Source organism: Carcharodon carcharias, chromosome 7 (genome assembly GCF_017639515.1).
Source record: "Carcharodon carcharias isolate sCarCar2 chromosome 7, sCarCar2.pri, whole genome shotgun sequence".
In the NCBI taxonomy this organism is placed as follows: domain Eukaryota; kingdom Metazoa; phylum Chordata; class Chondrichthyes; order Lamniformes; family Lamnidae; genus Carcharodon; species Carcharodon carcharias.
Window position 1 is genome coordinate 129,315,446 of NC_054473.1, and position 20,086 is coordinate 129,335,531.

At 38.2% G+C, this 20,086-nt stretch overlaps 1 protein-coding gene across 2 annotated transcripts in view; it reads right to left on the reverse strand.

Annotated features, from left to right (window-relative positions):
- nutf2 (nuclear transport factor 2) overlaps nucleotides 1-20,086 on the reverse strand; it is a 53,637-nt gene that overhangs the window by 22,609 nt on the left and 10,942 nt on the right. Inside the window, exons 2-5 of one of the 2 annotated variants that reach the window (XM_041191315.1) lie at nucleotides 14,310-14,430; nucleotides 13,072-13,143; nucleotides 6,668-6,766; nucleotides 3,182-3,248 (exon numbers count right to left, since the gene is read on the reverse strand). In XM_041191315.1, the coding sequence (XP_041047249.1) occupies nucleotides 3,182-3,248; nucleotides 6,668-6,766; nucleotides 13,072-13,143; nucleotides 14,310-14,408 (337 nt within the window). In that variant the 5' untranslated portion in view covers nucleotides 14,409-14,430. The remainder of the gene's footprint in view (nucleotides 1-3,181; nucleotides 3,249-6,667; nucleotides 6,767-13,071; nucleotides 13,144-14,309; nucleotides 14,431-20,086) is intronic. The other variant, XM_041191314.1, reaches the window with a different exon arrangement.

Below are 20,086 nucleotides of genomic sequence, written 5' to 3' on the forward strand. Positions count from 1 at the left end.
CTCCAAGCTCTTGTCCAAGTCTCACACCATCCTGATATGGAAATATAACACTGTTCCTTAATCATACAGGGTCAAATTCCTGGAACTCCCTACTTACCGGCATTGTGGGAGCACCTTCACCACATGAACAGCAGTGGTTCACCATCACCTCCAGGGCAAATAAGGACAGGCAATAAAATTTTTAAAATGTGGCTGCCAACTGATTTATATGAATTTTAAGTCTGAGCATATTATGGTGTGATGGAGAGAATATTTGGGTGCCACTTGACATTATCAAAATGGGCACAATTTCAGTTTGCACCCAAAGAGAGAAACTCCAAGCCATTGGGGGAAATAACTAACTTCACAAACAGCACACCTTTTACCGGTTACTTTTGTTTTTGATTAGGTGACAGTTGGACTCTCATATATATGATTCCTATTAAATCATTGCATTCCTGCAAAATCTCCCACCCTCCACAAAAAGACGTGTAGTATACTTACACAGCAGTTTATTAAAAATCAAGGTTTAGTTTAGTGGAAAATGAATGCCCCACTCTAATTAGCAATAAACAGCTAAAACAATCAGCAACCACACACAAAAAAACTTGCAAGTTAGCTGGACTGGAAAGAGTTGTACTGATGCAATAATATTAAAATTACACAGGGTGTCTATGCATCCAAAGCTTCTATTTTGCACATTGTAGGTACAAATATATTCTGTTATATTCACAGAATAGGGCAAACTATTAACTCCTTAAAATTCAGTGCAACACTCAAGACAAAAAAAACTCTCATGGGCTTATAGCAAGAACATGATGCAACTTCCTGCAAAGGTCACACACATGCAAAACTGCAAAAAGTGGTGCTTACTGGGAAGGAGGAAAGACAGACAGGGGTGAGAGTTGTTCATTTATTAAAAGTTGTGAAGTGCTAGCCTGAAGACCTCATTGGTACACACCCAGGTATCACTAAGACATTTCAACAAAAATGTTTGCTGGAAGCCTATAACTTGGTCGTCATCTGCCTGAGCAAAAGATGAAATAACAAATGGTTACCAAGTTTGATTTCATATTCTTGCATTTTTAAATTAAATTGCTATCTATTAGAAGATTCCATGTCAAAAACTAAAAGGTGTATGATTTTGCCCTTTGTAAACCCCAGGATATATTTTGAAGTGTTAACAATAATCCGAAGCAAAAACAAATAAGGAAGGGTAAAACCTACAGGTAATCAGTTTGATGATTCTAAACATTATGGTTTCTAAAGTCTGCCTGACCTCCAAATCTGACCCAATTCCAGTGCAACATATACACACTAAACTGGTACAAATGATCCATGGATTTGATACTACGTGCACACAATTTTTAAAAAACTGGCGGAGTCAAAGCGAATTGCCCCCGCTGCACTTGGCCAATTCTCCCACTCTGCCCCCGGACTATTTGCTACCTTCTACAATTCCAACTGTTTTAACTGAAAAAGTCAAATAATTTTTCTGTGGAGGTTAACAAGCACAGGGTAAAATTAGAATAAAATTTCAAATGGGTGGCTGACCTACTGCAAACATCAAGTCAAAGTAAGGTAACATCATTAATTCAATCAATGCAAATTTGCTAATGATCCATGGATTTGATACTACATGTACACAATTTTTAAAAAACTGGCAGAGTCAAAGCGAATTGCCCCCGCTGCACTTGGCCAATTCTCCCACTCTGCCCCCAGACTATTTGCTACCTTCTACAATTCCAACTGTTTTAACTGAAAAAGTCAAATAATTTTTCTGTGGAGGTTAACAAGCACAGGGTAAAATTAGAATAACATTTCAAATGGGTGGCTGACCTACTGCAAACATCAAGTCAAAGTAAGTTAACATCATTAATTCAATCAATGCAAATTTGCTAGAGTACAAGAAAGGAGGAATTAATGGGTCCAGATGCATAGATTGTCAAAAGTGGGTAACGCACTGAGAAAGGAACAAAAAAAAGGTAAAATCACTACTGTGTTTCCCATTCAGGTGCACTGAATATAAAAGCAAGGAAATAATATTAAATTTCTATAAGACATTGGTTAAACCACAGTTGGGAATAGTGTGTGCAGTTCTGGACATCCAATTACAAAGATTTTACTGTCATGGAAAGAGTGCAGTAAAGATTCATTGGAATAATACTATGAATTAGAGATTACAGTCATGAAGAGAGACTCGAGAAGTTGGGGGCTTATTTTACAAGTATAAGTTTATAAGAGGATCTGACAGGTGTTTCACATGTGATTTACGAGATATTTGAAATGTTTGAGAGGCTGAAAAGAAAAGGTTGTTTCTACTGGTCATTAATTAAATAACAGGGAAAATAGACCCGGTATTATCATTACAACAAAGAGGTAAGTTAAGAACTCTTACCACACAGCAGATTATTAAACATGATTTTTAAAATTATTTCACAGCACATGGACATCTCTGGCTAGGCCCGCATTTATTGCCTATCCCTAATTGCTCTCAAGGTGGTGGTAGTGATGAGCCAACTTCTTGAACTGCTGCTGTTCATCTGGTGTAGATACACCTACAGTGCCATTAGGAAGGGAGTTCCAGGATTTTGACCCAGCAACAATGAAGGAACAACAATATAGTTCCAAGTCAGGATGGTGTGTGGCTTGGAGGGGAACTTGGGAGTGGCGGTGTTCCCATGCATCTGCTACTCTTGTCCATCTTGGTGGTAGAGGCCACGGGTCTGGAAGATGCTGTTGAAGGAGCCTTGAGTTGCCGCAGTGCATCTTGTAGATGGTACACACTGCTGCCACTGTGCATCAGTAGTGCAGGAAGTGAATGTTTAAGGTGGTGGATGTGCCAATCAAGTGGGCTGCTTTGTCCTGGATGGTGTCTGGCTTCTTGAGTGTCGAGGGAGCTAACTCATCCAGGCAAGGGCAGAGTATTCCATCACACTCCTGACTTGTGCCTTGTAGATGCTTTGGGGAGTCAGGAGGCGAGTTACTCACCACAAAATTCCCAGCCTCTGACCTGCTCTTGTAGCCACAGTATTTATATAGCTGGTCCAATTCAGTTTCTGGTCAATGGTAATCCCCAGGATGTTGACAGTAGGGGAATTCAGCATTGGCAATGCCATTGAATGTCATGGGGAGATGACTCGGTCCTTTCTTGTTGGAGGTGATCAATGCCTGGCACTTGTGTGGTATTAAAGTTACTTGCCACTTATCAGCTCAAGCTTCAATGTTGTCCAGGTCTTGTTGCATATGGACATGGACTGCGCCAGTATCTGAGGAGTCACGAATGGTGAACATTAGGATGTTTTCTGATGATTGCACAATTTACAACCTTATGATGGAGGGAAAGTCATTAATGAAGCAGCTGAAGATGGTTGGACCTAGGACACAACCCCAAGGAATTCCTGCAGCGATGCCCGCAGAACTGAGATGATTGACATCCAACAACCATGCCATCTTCCTTTATTGCTAGGTATGACTAATCAGTGGAGAGCTACTCCCCCCACCACCATCACACCACCAATTCTATTGCCTACAGTTTTGCTAGGGCTCCATGATACCACACTTGGTCAAATGCTGCCTTAATGTCAAGGGCAGTCACTCTCACCTCTGGATTTCAGCTCTTTTGTCCATGTTTGGGCCAAGGCTGTTATGAGGTCAGGAGCTGAGAGGCTCAGGCGGAACCCAGGGTATACCATGAACATCTAATGAGACAGAGGCTGGGGCAGCATTAAAATAATTATTTGAAAAAAAGGAAAATGTAGAAAGACACAAGATCAGGAAAACATGATTAGGATAGATTGCACTAGTTAAGGTACATAGGCATCACCAACCACTCCAAATGGCTCCTGTTCTGAAATTTCTATTATGCACCTGCTGAGTTCAAATTACAGCATCTGGTCAGGAGATCATGATATAAACTCAACATTACTTCACACAAAAATTAAAAAAATAAAGCAAGATTTAAAAAAAACTCTCATTACAAAAGTGGCCCAGAAAGAAACTACTTGAACAGCATGGTTTTCTACTTTAACCAAAGAAATGGCAAACAAAACTATTTCAGAAACAACCAATCAACTCAGTCCATTTTTACTGAATTCTTCTATACAACTTAAAAGCGATTCGCTAGCCAGATCAGAAAATATCCCACGACAAAAACACTTCATTTGGCATAGTGCAAGCTAATTATTCGTGGTACAATCAAAATTATTTCCAACACGTAACTGTTAGCTGACCTTGACAATGACATAACAATTATATAAACACAACTGAGCCACAAAATTTTAACAAATAAATAATTTCTATATGCTATTAAAAAAGAACAAGCTACATTAAGAAAAATTTATCTACATCAAACCAGAACACTTCTCACAATTCACCTGCTTGGTTATTCAGATGATACGTTAATCATTAAAAAACAGACTGCTAATTAGAAGAAAACAGCTAACCTTGGTCAGGTAAGATGGCAGTATCTTCTAAACTCATTGAGTTTACCACAAATCATTCCATTCACACTATTGTACTGAAAATAGCCACTGCTACCCAATTCTCAAATCTACTCTCTCACACAACCAATTTCTTCTTACCCTCCACTTAGATCTTCTACACCATGCAAAATTCACTTGCTTAGACAGGCTTCCTCAATTTTGTAGCTGCAAACCATTCTGTGCTTTGTCCTCCAGTTACTCCCAATTATAATTTTCCTTTTATTCTTGTATTTCCTGCTTGCATATTTGTGGGATATTAAGTTGGGTCATTTCTGACTCATATGTTCTGTTCCATTAATTGACAGGCTCCTGTGAAAGTTAAATTTATCTACCTGCCCCTACTTGGTTGGATTCATTTATGATTTAGTTTTCAGCTCAGTCCTTTCTGGGACCTTATCTGTAATTCTTCTGCTCCAGCATGATATGACTAGGTTTGATGCACAATATACAGTCATTGCACAGTTCATTTTTAAGCCTTTTGTAAGATTCACCCTTCTACACTGTCCATTTTATTGTAATTTTCATTATAATTTGAAAATAAGACAGTGAGCAAACAACTGTTCGAAGGCCTATGCCAATGGCACATGAATGGAACATAGTTATGTACCGGATTATGAAAGACCACTATTCCACAGGATCACAGAATTGTTACAGAGCAGAAGGAGCCCATTCGGCCCACTGTGTCTGCATTAGCTCTCCGAATGAGCAATTTATTTAGTGCCATTCTCCCATCTTCTCCCTGTAACCCTGCACATTCTTCTTTTTCAGATAACAATCCCTTTCAAATGCTTTGATTGAACCTGCCTCTATCACACACCCAGCAACGAATTCCAGGCGTTAACCACTCACTGAGTGAAAGTATTTTCTCATGTCACTTTTGCTTCTTTTGCCAATTATGTTAAATCCTCTCGTTCTCACTCCTTTCACACATTTTCCCTACCTACACATTTCTTCCGTATCTACTCTGTCCAGGCTCCTCATTATTTTGAATACCATCTCACTGGATCCAGTAAAAAAATAGCTTCAGCGTACGGGGCATCATCCTATTGTGCTCCTCTAACCTCAATTATATATCGTATATAAAAAAAAAAACAGCCTAGTGGGGATTCCGACAAAATTCCACCATGATATATTGTACTAGTACAGGTCCATCGTAGTACTCATCTACCAATTCTTTCGTACATGCAGAAAGTCAGCAACTCCTTTAAAATTATTCATTTTTTTCAAAACACCTACATATCCAATTATGCTTTTGTTCTTTATTCATTCATGGGAATGTGGGCGTCTATAGCTAGGCCAGCATTTATTGCCCATCCCTAGCTGACCTTGTTCAAGGGGCATTGTTGTGGGTCTAGAGTCACATGTAGGCCAGGCCAGGTAAGGACGGCAGATTCCTTCCCTAAAGGGCACTAGTGAAGCAGATGGGTTTTTATAACAATCGGTAATGGTTTCATGGTCATCATCAGACTTTTAATTTTACTGAATTCAAATTTCACCATCTGCCATAGCGGGACTCGAACTCAGGTCCCAAGAGCATTACCCTGAGTCTCTGGAATACTAGTCCAGTGAAAATACCACTATCGCTTCCCCTTATAACAAACTAACTTTTTACGCACCATTTCTGTCGCTTCTAAACACCATATCTTGCTTGTGCAAAAACATTTTCCACATGACTAAGAGCCATAACTTGAGTTCAATCTTCCACTAGGCTTTTTGTTAGATTGAAACTTGTTGCCGCACTAAATACTCGACTACAGAATGTCACATTTCTGCAAGGTCATGTTTCCTCAAAGTGAGAAAGAGGAAGTAGAGAGTTCCAGAATGGAAATGGCAGAGGTTATCCATTAAGGGCTAAGAACTCAAAGAAAGAGAATTATAAAACTTCTTTAAAAAGACTATTGCAATGACTAACAATTAGCAATAGTGAATTACCATTAGGTATTTAATTCAAAGGTTGGATGCTGGTTTTATTATTATGCTTTTGAACCTTCCTACAATTTATGAACTTTTTCAAAAAGGTTGGTTGAATTTCTTACTGTAATCCAAAGATGTGAATGTAAACTTTTTTTCTAAAATGGCTTGGACACCATGCTCTTTGCATCATAGGAAATGGATATAAAAGGCAGAATAAACATTCTCATTGAACATCAATGTGGGTTAAAGCTTTGAATAAAACTGAAAACCATTAACAGAAACACTCTTACCTGAAGCTGTCCTACTACCATACTCAGGATGCAACTATCTGGGGTAGGTTGGTGGTCTTGTGCAGTTATGCTGTGCTGTATTTTACGAAATGGAAGGCCCTGTGTTTAAAAAGACAAACCTAATAAGAACAATTCCAATTTTCTTAGCTAAAAAAACTTCATGATTCAATGCAAACCATGAACATACCACTCTGACAGTCTCACTCCTGCAAATTAGACATTGTGTTTAAAATGCAAAAAACTCATCACAATTCAGAGCAGCAACATATTACTGTTTTGTCAACAGTTTAATGCAGGCAAACAAAAAATGCTTGGCCATTACTCACTGTTTACAATCTTATACACAATACTATCTAAAGTACAGTGAAGCCTTATTTGTTGAAACAAACATTTGCTTATATCCCAAATCGCTAGATACTATACAGGGTTGTATCTAAGGGAAGTTTCAGAAGATTCTGCAGGCAAATGTTGTACATGATAGGCTTCAAGCACTGTATAATACATAAACACTAAAATTACATTCAAATGAAACATTGCAGAAGATGCCAACTTTCACAGAAAATTATTGTGTATTAATTTGCGATGTCACCATTCTAAAGCTTGAGAAATATAATTTTAAAACTCAAACTGGTTGCTACTTTGACATTTAAAAGGACCTTCCATAAAAACAGGTTCAATTTTTTGTTTCAGGATTCAACTACAGCAATCCAAACTATCAAAGAAGGGGCGTAAAGGAATATTTTGCTCATAAACTGATCATTCTTAGAGAAAAAATTTATGGATTTACCATATTCTTTTGACTTTTTGTTTTTGAAAAGTAAATATTTTGCCAATTTGTGGTAGGGTCACCCTTCCACCCATTATGCCACTGCTGTAACACTAGTTATGATAGGTATCCTACAGCATCTCCCAACAGAATCAACGCAGTCTCCTGGCCTGGAAAGCCTAGATAGCCCTGAGTATTTATCAAATTAATACACTCCAAAATTTTATTTTAAATGGTAATTTTTTTAAATAACCATGAGGCATCCATCCTCCCATTCATGGTTATTGCATTTATAAGGCTAAGTGCAACTTAATGAGATTTTCTCACTTGCCTTGGCAGACAGTAACCCTGCCCTGCTCACAGGTTTCGTCCACAGCTTCAATCAAAAGGAATACTGGGAGCCAGTGGGGGAATGGAGAGGAGTGCAGAGAGTGGAAACGAAGGAACACTTCAGCGCATGGCCTTAGAAGCCAAAAAGATAATGAAAGCCAGCTTCACAGGAGTCAAGTTTCTAAAAGAAGTGCCATTTGTTTCCTTTTAAAATATTCTAGGACAACGAGACTTTGGCAGAAATGTTACTTTCCTTATTAAACATCTTCCTTTTCAGATAAATTATAGTTGTAAGGCTTCTGGGTACAGCCAAGAGGTAATGCCTATCAAACAAGTGGAATTAAAATTGATATACTCTGCTGATGCACAACAGGTTGGGGGATCTTCACAGAGCTTGGGCACATTCCCCAAGGGTTCCCCCAACAGCACATATTACCCTCACTTCTATTTCATTGAAATGCATCTCTTCCGATTTTACAGGACAGGCCTTCAACGAAGAAAGATGGAAAATAAAAAAAGCTGTTAACTTAATATGGATCATGTCAGGGACAAAAAAGATGCCCTATTTCTTTAAAATATAACTAATCAATTGCTTCTAAACAAACAATCATTTTACATAATTATTCTCTTTTGAACAAACATAAAACCATTTGCCGTTACAATTTTTAGGCACTAGTTATTTGAATTCACCAGAATCAGGCATTCTTGTAATGTCAAACCAGTGGGGCCTCGGACCAGTTTAACTTTACATCCCGATAAATGGATGTACAATCCGATAGGATTGCATTAATTAACTCTTTTGTTGTGTGAACTAGACGCCAAACAAACAATAATGTTTTGCAGTTTTTTCATAGTTTTCATAATGCTCATGACATTAAAAAACAAAGCATGACATATTATCTACTAGCAGAATAAATTCACACTCTGACATTCAATTCTTCAAGCAGTTTATACTAAGCTTAAAATGAACTATCACACTCTGTAACTGGCTTTTATTCCAGGTTACCACAAAGATCATAAGACCATAAGACATAGGAGCAGAAATTAGGCCATTCGGCCCATCGAGTCTGCTCCGCCATTCAATCATGGCTGATAAGTTTTTCAACCCCATTCTCCCGCCTTCTCCCTGTAACCTTTGATCCCCTTACCAATCAAGAACCTATCTATCTCGGTCTTAAATACACTCAATGACCTGGCCTCCACAGCCTTCTGTGGCAATGAATTCCATAGATTTACTGGCTAAAGAAGTTTCTCCTCATCTCTGTTCTAAAAGGTTTTCCCTTTACTCTGAGGCTGAGCCCTCGGGTCCTGGTCGCTCCTACTAATGGAAACATCTTCCCCACGTGCACTCTATCCAGGCCTTTCAGTATTCTGAAAGTCTCGATCAGATCCCCCCTCATCCTTCTGAACTCCATCGAGTACAGACCCAGAGTCCTCAAATGTTCCTCACGTGTTAAGCCTTTCATTCCTGGGATCATTCTCGTGAACCTCCTCTGGATCCTCTCCAGGGCCAGAACTTCCTTCCTGAGATACAGGGCCTAAAATTGCTCACAATATTCTAAATGTGGTCTGACCAGAGTCTTATAAAGCCTCAGCAGCACATCCCTGCTTTTATATTCTAGTCCTCTCAAAATAAATGCCAACATTGCATATGCCTTCCTAACTACCAACTCAACCTGCAAGTTAACCTTAAGAGAATCCTGGACTAGGACTCCCAAGTCCCTTTGCACTCCAGATTTCTGAATTCTCTCCCCATTTAGAAAATAGTCTATGCCTCTATTCTTCCTACTAAAGTGCATGACCTCACACTTCCCCACATTGTATTCCATCTACCACTTCTTTGCCCATTCTCCTAACCTGTCCAAATCCTTCTGCAGCCTCCCCGCCTCCTCAATACTACCTGTCCCTCCACCTATCTTTGTATCATCTACAAACTTAGCCAGGATGCCCTCAGTTCCTTCATCTAGATCATTAATGTTGAAAGTGAAAAGTTGTGGTCCCAACACTGACCCCTGCGGAACTCCACTCGTCACCGGCCACCATCCAGAGAAGAACCCCCTTATCCCCACTCTCTGCCTCCTGCCAGACAGCCAATCTTCCATCCATGCTAGTACTTTGCCTCTAACACCATGGGCTCTTATCCTACTAAGCAGCCTCCTGTGCGGCACCTTGTCAAAGGCCTTCTGGAAGTCCAAGTAGATAACATCCATTGGCTCTCCTTTGTCTAACCTACTCATTACCTCCTCAAAGAATTCTAACAGATTTGTCAGGCATGACCTCCCCTTGATGAAACCATGCTGACTTTGCCCTATTTTACCATGCACTTCCAAGTATTCTGAAACCTCATCCTTAATAATGGACTCTAAAATCTTACCAAATGACCGAGATCAGGCTAATCGGCCTATAATTTCCCGTCTTTTGCCTCACTCCCTTCTTAAACGGGGGGTTACATTTGCAATTTTCCAGTCCTCTGGGACCTTCCCTGACTCCAGTGATTCCTGAAAAATCACCACTAACACCTCCACTATCTCTTCCGCTATCTCCTTCAGAACTCTGGGGTGTAATCCATCTGGTCCAGGTGATTTATCCACCTTCAGACCTTTCAGTTTTCCTAGCACCTTCTCCTTGGTAATGGCCACCATACTCACCTCTGCCACCGACTCTCTTGAACTTTGGGGATGTTACTCGTGTCTTCCACCATGAAGACTGACGCAAAGTACCTATTCAGTTCCTCCGCCATTTCTTTGTTCCCCACTATTACTTCTCCAGCTTCATTTTCCAGCGGCCCAATGTCCACTTTTGCCTCTCTCTTACCCTTTATATATCTAAAAAACCCTTGCAATCTTCTTTTATATTACTGGCTAGTTTATCCTCTTATTTAATCTTCTCCCTCCTTATTTCTTTTTTAGTTGTCCTCTTTTGGTCTTTGTAGGCTTCCCAATCACCTGGTTTCCCACTGCTCTTCGCTGCTGTCTTGTCAGTTCGTTCCAGCTTACAAGAAGCTGAAGATTTGACCTCTGATCTTCCTCTAGCTCTTCATATCAGGAATGGTCAATTAAGCTGTGAATCAAATAAACTAGATGTGGGCTGTCCTGGCAGCTCTCTCATTTCTCCAGCACCTTGCACCCCCACACCCCACCCACTCCGTAACACTCATATGAATTCAAACGCTTCCAAAACTCAATTTTCTCTCTTGAAGGTGTTAAGCGAACTTTATTGTCTCGAGTTGAAGAAAAATAGGCTTCAAGCGGAACTAATTTGAAGACAGTGGAGATATTCATGTTTATTTAACTCTCAAGGGAGTATCAACATCTTAGCAAAAAGTACCCCAAATTCCAACAAATAATCTAAAACCTGGAAACATTATTGGTTTTGTTCAAGATCATTTATTTTATGCTCTAAACTTTGCCTGTAAGGTGGGTTCACCCTAAAATCTTACACGTATTAGTCACAGTGCAAACTCTATTGTTTGTTCTTCATGTTGTGAAGCTGCTATTGCATACATAAAGAGAGCACCAAGCTGCTTTAAGTTCCAACTGTCCAATATTTAAGCAACATTGTGACAGTGCTTTCAATTCATTAGACTAATTTATTGTCCGAAAGAACCAATCATTCTCCTACTATTACTAAATTTAATAATCCAGGCAGGGAAATTATACCTATGGGATACATTTACGTGATACAAATCTTGTTCATAGGTCTTCATAACTTCTAACTACGTCACTGGGCCATAATCTGCTGCCTAAATAACAGTGAGGCTAATGGTGCTCACCATTATTTATGCACAAATGGTACAGCAAATTCAGGTGAGGGCAGATGCTGTTTCAGATGTTTTGCTCCAACGTTAACTTCACAAATAGGGTATCTCACTGTCTGGTTCACCACTGAAATGTATTGAATGGTGTGAAGTTGCTGTAGTTGTGTGGTAGATACAAACTAAACTCTCAAAAAAAGTTAAATCTTGTCATTTCATTCCAAGCACAATTATAACAACATAATAAGTATTGACAATCAATTTCTCTAGCACTGAAAATCAATTATTACAAGTGTGGAATCTCATTCCTTTAGTTTTAATTGTTGTTGGAGATCTTAAAAAAGTCAAACATAATTTTTTTTCCTTTCTATCCAATTTTCCTTTCTATCTCTTTATTTCTCTTCTGCATCCAATTTAACACATTGTATTCAAGTGCTCTAATTTACATGTTTTTCTCAGTCCTTGCACTGTTAATTTCACAATGCTTCAACACGATCGATAAGATGCTTGCCCTGTTCACTCCAGTACAACTGGCCAGTTTTTCTCTGTGGCACAAAATGTAACTGCAGTTAAATGAGCAAAAGCAAGTCTAACTACAGCAGGATAACCCGTTTGTTGCCCTGGTCCAGCAAATTATGACTGCGTTTTCTAGATTCTTATTTTCTCACCAATTTTCTCTCATGAATGCACTGACCCCTTACAGGGAAGGTTCCACAAGTGCTGCATACTTTGCAGTCCTTGGGCTAAGAGATCACTGTTCACTTGTGAATATCGACAATGTGTATCAGCAGGCTATTATATCATGGGGTAATCAGTAGCAACCTTGATACTATCCTCATCTGACATCACATGTGCAGGATTCATTTGACAGCAACCAGGTGTGGGAATCCTGACTGATTTTCCTGTCCCTAATCCAGTACATTTTCGGAAAAACTATAACATTTCAATACAGCGGAACAGTAACCTATGGCACTGACATTCACAAGTTTGAACCATGATTGCAGACGGAAAAAGTTATAGCGAGAACTAATGATTTTAGATATCGTCTCTAAATGAGTCCTCCACGTAAAAGCCTACAGAGCAAAGCAATTTACTGTGGAGGCAAACTGGTCCTCATCAAACATCTATACAGATGCATTTTCTAGGAGCAATCAAACTGATAAACTTGTGAGCTATACAGTTCAGTTCAACACCAAGAATTGCCTGCAACCAATCATCACCTGGATGCTATGACGTATTTTTAGTGAAAAGTACATGCTGCTTGACCAGAATTTTGGAATAAAATTGAACAAAAAAATTGTTAAAAACTAAAACTCACCCCTATCATTTTCTGAACTGTGCTACAGTGCATTGTTCAATCATCAGTTTCATTATCAAAGAAGCAACCCAACAACATAACATCATAAATGAAGTGTGTAGCTTGGTGCTGATTAATCTGAAGCAGAAAAACTGAATTTGTCAGTATGGTTTAATTCAAATTTACAGGCGTCCAAATAAGGGTCTATTCAAACATTATTATTGCTTTGAACAGTTATTTCATTCCAACATACTTACAATTATTTTTTCCACAATGGCAGTTTTTCCTTGGAACTGCTGTCCTTCCCAACTTAGGCATGATGCATCAATCTAAAACAAAAATGCACTCCAGAAATTAAATTTGTTTCTGAATTATCTTATAAAAGCTACTCAAAGTAACAGTTGCTCTCACAGAAAAAAAAACACTCCCTAAAACACTAGAAACTCTCAAAGTTTAAGAGAAGGTCTGGAATACCTGCTTTCTAAATTCTTGCAATGTCTGAAAGTCTTTTCAGATAGCCTAGGCTTAGTTAGGAAATTACTCTGGTTTAGGTGGCATAGTGATCTGGCACCAATCAAGTTAGATCCTTTTAGTTATTTGCCATATGATGGCATTTTAAAATTGTCCATAGTTATTGAACTGATGTAAGAATCACTTGATTATACCAATGGCAGGGCCACAAAACAGTTTATGGCTCTATTATTATTCACCCTATAGATCAGGTGTCTCAAATATACATTGTCTTTCATGATCATGTGCCTCATTTAATGAACCTGCAATTTGATTCAGTTTTGAAATATGAATGCATTGAAATCACAGGTCTGAATCAAAATCTGATGGCACTTGCAACTAAGATCACTCATATATAGCAAGTGAATAAACTACCTTTTTTTGGAAGGAGGCACTGAGCTTACGTTTAGAGATTAAATTTAGAAAATAAATATTCTACTTGTCACCCAAGAGTCAACACTTAACACGCCTGGATTAACCACAAAATAAACCAATTATAGAATAAAACTTACTGTACAATTGGCCAACAATGCACTTTAACCTGAACTTCATTAAATTAAAGGGTCCAAATGCTGCCCAGTGATCTTCCCATACAAAAGTAGTTTCCTCTTTAATTCAAGTTGCTTAATTCAAATTATCTGGCAATTTTAGCATTATGCTAGTTACATCACTTACTATATAACCCAAAACATTTTTGCACAAAAAATGGCTTATACTAATCAGGAGTAGACTACTATACATTAAGATCAGAAACGCAGAAGTAAATATTATGGAAATAGGACAAGAGTGTTGTGATTGAAAATATTCACTTTGGAATGAGGGTTGACAAAAATAAATTCCATCAATAAAATCCTTTAATATAGCTGTTTTAATTCTTAATGGCAAGTGTTACATGTGAAAATTCCTCAATCTTTTTGAATCATATCACATTAAAGGAAAATAAAAATTATGGCAAATGAGTAGATAGCACCCAGTTCATACTTACATATAATGATCCTAGTTGGCTCCTGTCTGCATCAAAAACTTGATAGTAATGTTGTACAAAGCCACTTCCAATCTGCTCCCAGAGAGGCTTGTCACCCATTCTGAACTCACAGCCACAGGCACTAAAAACAGATCAAAACAAAGATTCAGTACGCTATTAGCTTAAAATTACTAATGTTCTTTTTTTGTTACCACACTTACTTTATTATCCATGAAAACTATAGTCACAGGCTTTTCCACTGTTGCCATTAATGTAATAGAATCATTGTCTAAAAAGATGGGCTGGGAAACTGACCCCAACAGCCTTCCCTTCACATATGCACAGTTTTCAATCTATCACTGCTACAAGTAGGACAGGTAAGTTGAAATTGCATGTCAACACTGGGATCTGAATGCCATTCCCAAACTTGGGAATGGAAAGATTAATCCTCCACCCTGAATTCAATATTCTACTACAGAACAAATGTAGAGTTGTCAAATTAAGGTGCACAAATAAAAAAAAAATTAAATTAGAAAAATGTACAAATAAAATGCCTTTCTGCCAGGAATGAGCAAAACCAAGGTGGAACATGAATGTTGGCCTGAAGGGAATATTTAAATTTCCTGACCAAGGCAAGTTAGGGGAATGAGCAGACAGGAACAACTAAACAGAAAAATAAACCATGGTTCCTCAACAACAAAAACAGAAAATACTAGAAAAACTCAGCAGGTCTGACAGCATCTGTGGAGAGAGAAACGGAGGAGTTGACATTTCGATTCCACACAACCCTTCTTCAGAGCTTAGAAAAAAAATAAAAATAATGGCAAATGAGTAGATAGGATCCAGTTCATTCTTACATTTAATGATCCTAGTTGGCTCCTGCCTGCGTCAAAAACTTGATAGTAATGTCGTAGCTCTGAAGAAGGGTCACATGGACTCGAAACGTCAACTGTTTCTCTCTCCACAGAGGCTTTCAGACCTGAGTTTTTCCAGCATTTTCTGTTTTTGTTTCACATTTCCAAAATCTGCAGTATTTTGGTTCCTCTAGTTTGCCTTCTACCATCAAGTTGCATGATACAATGATAACAAAGTTGCTGATTAATCATAAGGGTTGATCTTTATCAAATAATCTACAATATATCCAGGCATGGGACGAGAAAACCCTCAGTGGTGGAAAACATTTGGAACCATAGAACCAACAACACCTTGTTATGGTACTTGGATTGGATTGTTATTGCATTTATGTGTTCCCATTAACCTAGTACAACATCCCTATGCACTTCACAAGAGCGTTATCAAACATTTGACAGCAAGCCACGCAGGGGAATATTTGGAAAGAAACATGGTCAGATGTAAGCTTTGAAGCAATATCTTAAATAGAAAGGGTCTTCAAGGGGTACAGAGATGGAATTCCAGCACTTAGGGCCAAAGCAAATACCCTGCTAGCAACACCCACATCTCATGAATACACAGGAAAAAATAAATAAAATCAGTGTTCCTAGTCTGCTTCGAAGAGGTTACAACTAACAACACTGCATTAACGACCAAACAAATGGAACACACTTGGGACAAGTTTAAATGCTGCAGGAACAAATTTGCTCTTCAAATCATCTCGAACCCAAGACTAATCTTATTCAACTTCTGTTGAATTGAAGTGGCAAGTATGTGGGGTTTCAATTCCAAGTTTTGGAAGTTCAAAGTTAAAATCAGATTGGAAGCAAACCATTTCAAATTAAAATAAATCCTGATCACTAAAGTAACAAGAGATGTAGATCACCGCATTAACCTAATGTATCTTCATTAGTAATTTTTATTCCTACTAATCTTCTCCCCTTCCAAGGGGAATCATTCCGCTCACACTTTCCTGTAGATCCTCCAAGTGGCCATTACACATGCTCTGACATTACTGACAGAAAATTCAATCACACAGGGCAAGGAGAGAACACAACAGCTGAACTGGATTCCAACTCCAAACATGTGCAATTCCAGAAGTTTCTGGGTGGTGATCACAAGTAAAGCAAGTTGATGTTTCTCTTCCCAATTTAGGGACGCAGAAACTAATTCCAGAACCACTATTACCCCAGTGGATGTCAGCTATTTCAGCACAGACAAATTGTATATAGGACCCAACTGGGTCAGATTCACAAAATGCATAAGATCACTAATTCATTGAGAAAGCCGCATCCTATCTGGCTCTTCCTCATCTCTGGTCATCTGCAGTCAGTGACAAAAGATAGCCAGGTATTTATTTTTCCAAGTTAAGATAGTTGATTTTGTGATAAATTATGGGTACTATGCTACATCAAGCTTATTTTTTGTATACCCTAAGAAACTGTAGATTTGGGAGGTTTCTTCAATCAGAACCGGATATAAAGCCAAGTGTTATGGCTGAAAAGACATTATACCAATCCACTACACCAAGCTTGGGCTCCCAGCTTGATTAATAGGTCACACTGAGAACAGATATAATTTAAATTCAATAAACTTTTTGTATTGTGGATTTAAATCATTTTAAGGCAGCAGTTCAGATTCTTGAGAATTTTAACAAAATTATTCCTCTTGGAGCTCAGTAAAAAAAGTTGCACTTATATTGTCCCTTTCATGATCTTAGGACGCCCCAAAACTCTTCACACCCAATAAAGTACTTCTAAAGTGCCTTCATTATTGTAATGCAGAAAACTCGGCAGCCAATGTGTGTGCAGGAAGTTCCCACAAACAGCAATATGATAATGATCAGATAATCTGTTCTGGTGATGTTAATGAGGGATAAATATTGTCTTGGACACCAGGATAACTCCCTTACTCTTCTTCGAGATAGTGCAATCGGATCACTTACCATGCACTCGTCACATTCTAAAGATTTCACTTTCAACAGTGCAACAGCCCCTTTATACTGTACTGGATTGTTAACCTAGATATTTGTGCTCAAATCTCTGTGCTAAATTAACCAACCTTTTGACTCAAGAGGCAAGCATGTTACCACTGAGCCAAGGTTAACAGTAGTAGAATGCTAGAGTGCCAAGCAGTAGTACATAGAAACTCACTTGGAAAAAGGGCAAAATAGTTGAGTTTTATTTTCAGAGGAGTACAGTGGCATTTGTGTTTAAATCAAACACATCTTTTGTCAGTTGGATCTAGGTTTGCACAAATAATCCCTTAGTTGAATTCTCAATCTTCGCCATTTCATTGAGAGGTAGTATTTTCCAGGGAAGAGAAAACAGCATTATTCACATTTTTTTTGCAGATTTACAATACAGAGATTAAACATGTTTCTAACATAGGCCAGCATTAGGTTATGCAGGATCTTAAGCTGATTTTCTCAAAGCCCCAGATTGGGGGGGGGGAAAGACTGAATAGAAAGGAGGAAACGGAATAGAGTTATAGGCAATTTCTCAGAATGGATGAAAGCAGGTGGTGGTGCGTCAAAGGATTCTGGGATCACTTTTGTTCACTGCGTGCATCAATGATTTAGATATAAACTAGAGGGAATAGTATCTAAATTTATAGACAATAATAAAACGAGAGACACAGTAAGTAATTTTGAGGATCAAAGGAAGCTGCATGGGATGACAGAATGATGGAATAAGCAAAATGTGGCAGATCAAATCCAATGTCAGTTAATGAGAATGGTACATTTTGATTTAAAAAACAAATTTTGAATTGGAGAAGGATGGATGATATAGTAAAATCGTAAGATTTGTGTAAGAGTTAGAGCAAGTGAAGCTTTTTTTAAAAAGTGTATAATGGATGTGGAACATACTACCAGAGTTAGTGATTGTAGTTGAGGCCATATCAACATTGAAAAATACTTAAGTGGTTGAAGGAAAGAGGGGTAAAGGGACATGAGAACATGAAAAGCATATGGTTTAAGGACTATAAGGAATACCAGCAAGGACTGTTTGGGCCATATGGCCTGTTTTAATGTTTTAATTTCCATGCAATCCAAATAATTAAATTCTTGATGCAGCATTGATTATATAAGGTAAACTGCAACGCTGCTGGATTTGTCAGGAGTCTCTCAGAATAGAAGATTAATATCTTGGATACTGTCATTAACAAACCAGGAGATAATTCTGCAGTTCACTACTGCATGCCTCTATATTTCTCGTGCAAGAGATACTAGTGCACCAGCTGAAATGCTTCCAGTCCCAGAGAGTGTTGCCCAGCTCCGCACACAGCTGTCTATCTTAGGCTCCTAGCCATTCACTGTCTGCCATTTTAAGAAACAGCCCAGAATTTCTTGGTAGTTGGTCATGCACAGCTGTGGTAACCTCATCTGAAGTGTGGTTCAGCCACACTTCAGCAAAGTTACTAAGGCAGCAAAGTAGAACCAATTAGCTACAAGAAAATTGCTATTAAACTGTTGAATTATTAAATTAAACCAAGCTATTAAATTTTCAAAAGTGCAGCCTCAAAGTTCTGCAACTGATAAACAAATTAACTGGAGTCAGGAGGTGGCTTGCAAGATCGACAACTGTGGATCCTGCACTGCTCATTCTTTTTAAATTAACAGTGTAGGGTAAAAAGCAGATTTCTTCTTCAGCTCATTATCTTTTTTGTCCCTTGCCCACTCCAAAAATTTTGAAAATAAAGTGTAACTTTGATTTAAAAATAAATTTTATATTTCACAACAATGTTATAAAAGATATGCTTGTACGGGCAAATTAACTGAGTTACAAGTGTCTGGGAATACAGGGTTGCAAACTCTCCCAGACTGTTCAGCATGAAACAATGAGCAAAGATACTCAACTGTACGAATCCAAATCTTTATAAGGTAAATGCAGAAATATTTACCAACTATGGACTATTACCACACAATCAGATGTCACATGATCAAATGTCACACAATGGAACACCTCCAGAGTTGCTGACCCTACATGTAGTACATAATAGCTTCCAAAGTTCTAATGAAAAGATATTACAGTGGTTACTTTTTGCGACAATTTGACTGTGTCAAATTCAATTCATCCAGACAAGACATCATTAGCTTCAAATAGCAATGGATGTTGAAAGATGAAGATAGAGTGGAAGATCATTGAGATTGATAGACACTTCAGCACTGGAAACTGAAGAGATACTTTCCCCTTCCATGCAAAATGCAAATTAAGCATATAATTAGTATCAAATGGAATGAACATGTTTCAACTTTCTCTCAAGAGTTAAGATATCTGCATTTCAATTGCTATGCACAACAAATAGGTTGCTGTCATCCTTCAGTTATGGCCTTGATCTGCTCTGTCAGGTCCCATACATCACAAGTATCAGCTATCTTTTGTTGAGCTTTATGCTGAGTGAACTCTTCATCCTCTACTCCTGACTAACCAGAAAATGTATGAGCTCCATATTATCAACAGTCGCATGGAGAAAATTGCTACACTGAACAAAAACACTTATTGCTACTAGTTTATGTAAACATCAGTTTGCGAAGATCACATGGGAGAAGTACAAGCTAAGCAGCAATATGAAGAGATCAAACAGATTTTAAAAAATTAAGAAAACATGAAGAGACAGGAAAAGTAGATGATTAAAAGGAAAAAAGATAAAACAGCAAAGGAAGAATAGGGTTCTCCCATGCAGTAGACTAGCAAAAGAATGGAAAGCACACTCTTTTCCATTATCTGATACCCATGAACTGCTCAGGTTTTTCATGAGCAACAATAGGATAATGTAAGATCAAAAATGGGAAAACCAAAATTCAAGTTGCCAGATGAGGTATAATAGTGATATTAACAGACAATGAACGTTGTTTTTGTTACCAGATTCAATTATTTCTTGCTTAATGCACTGTGCAATAATAT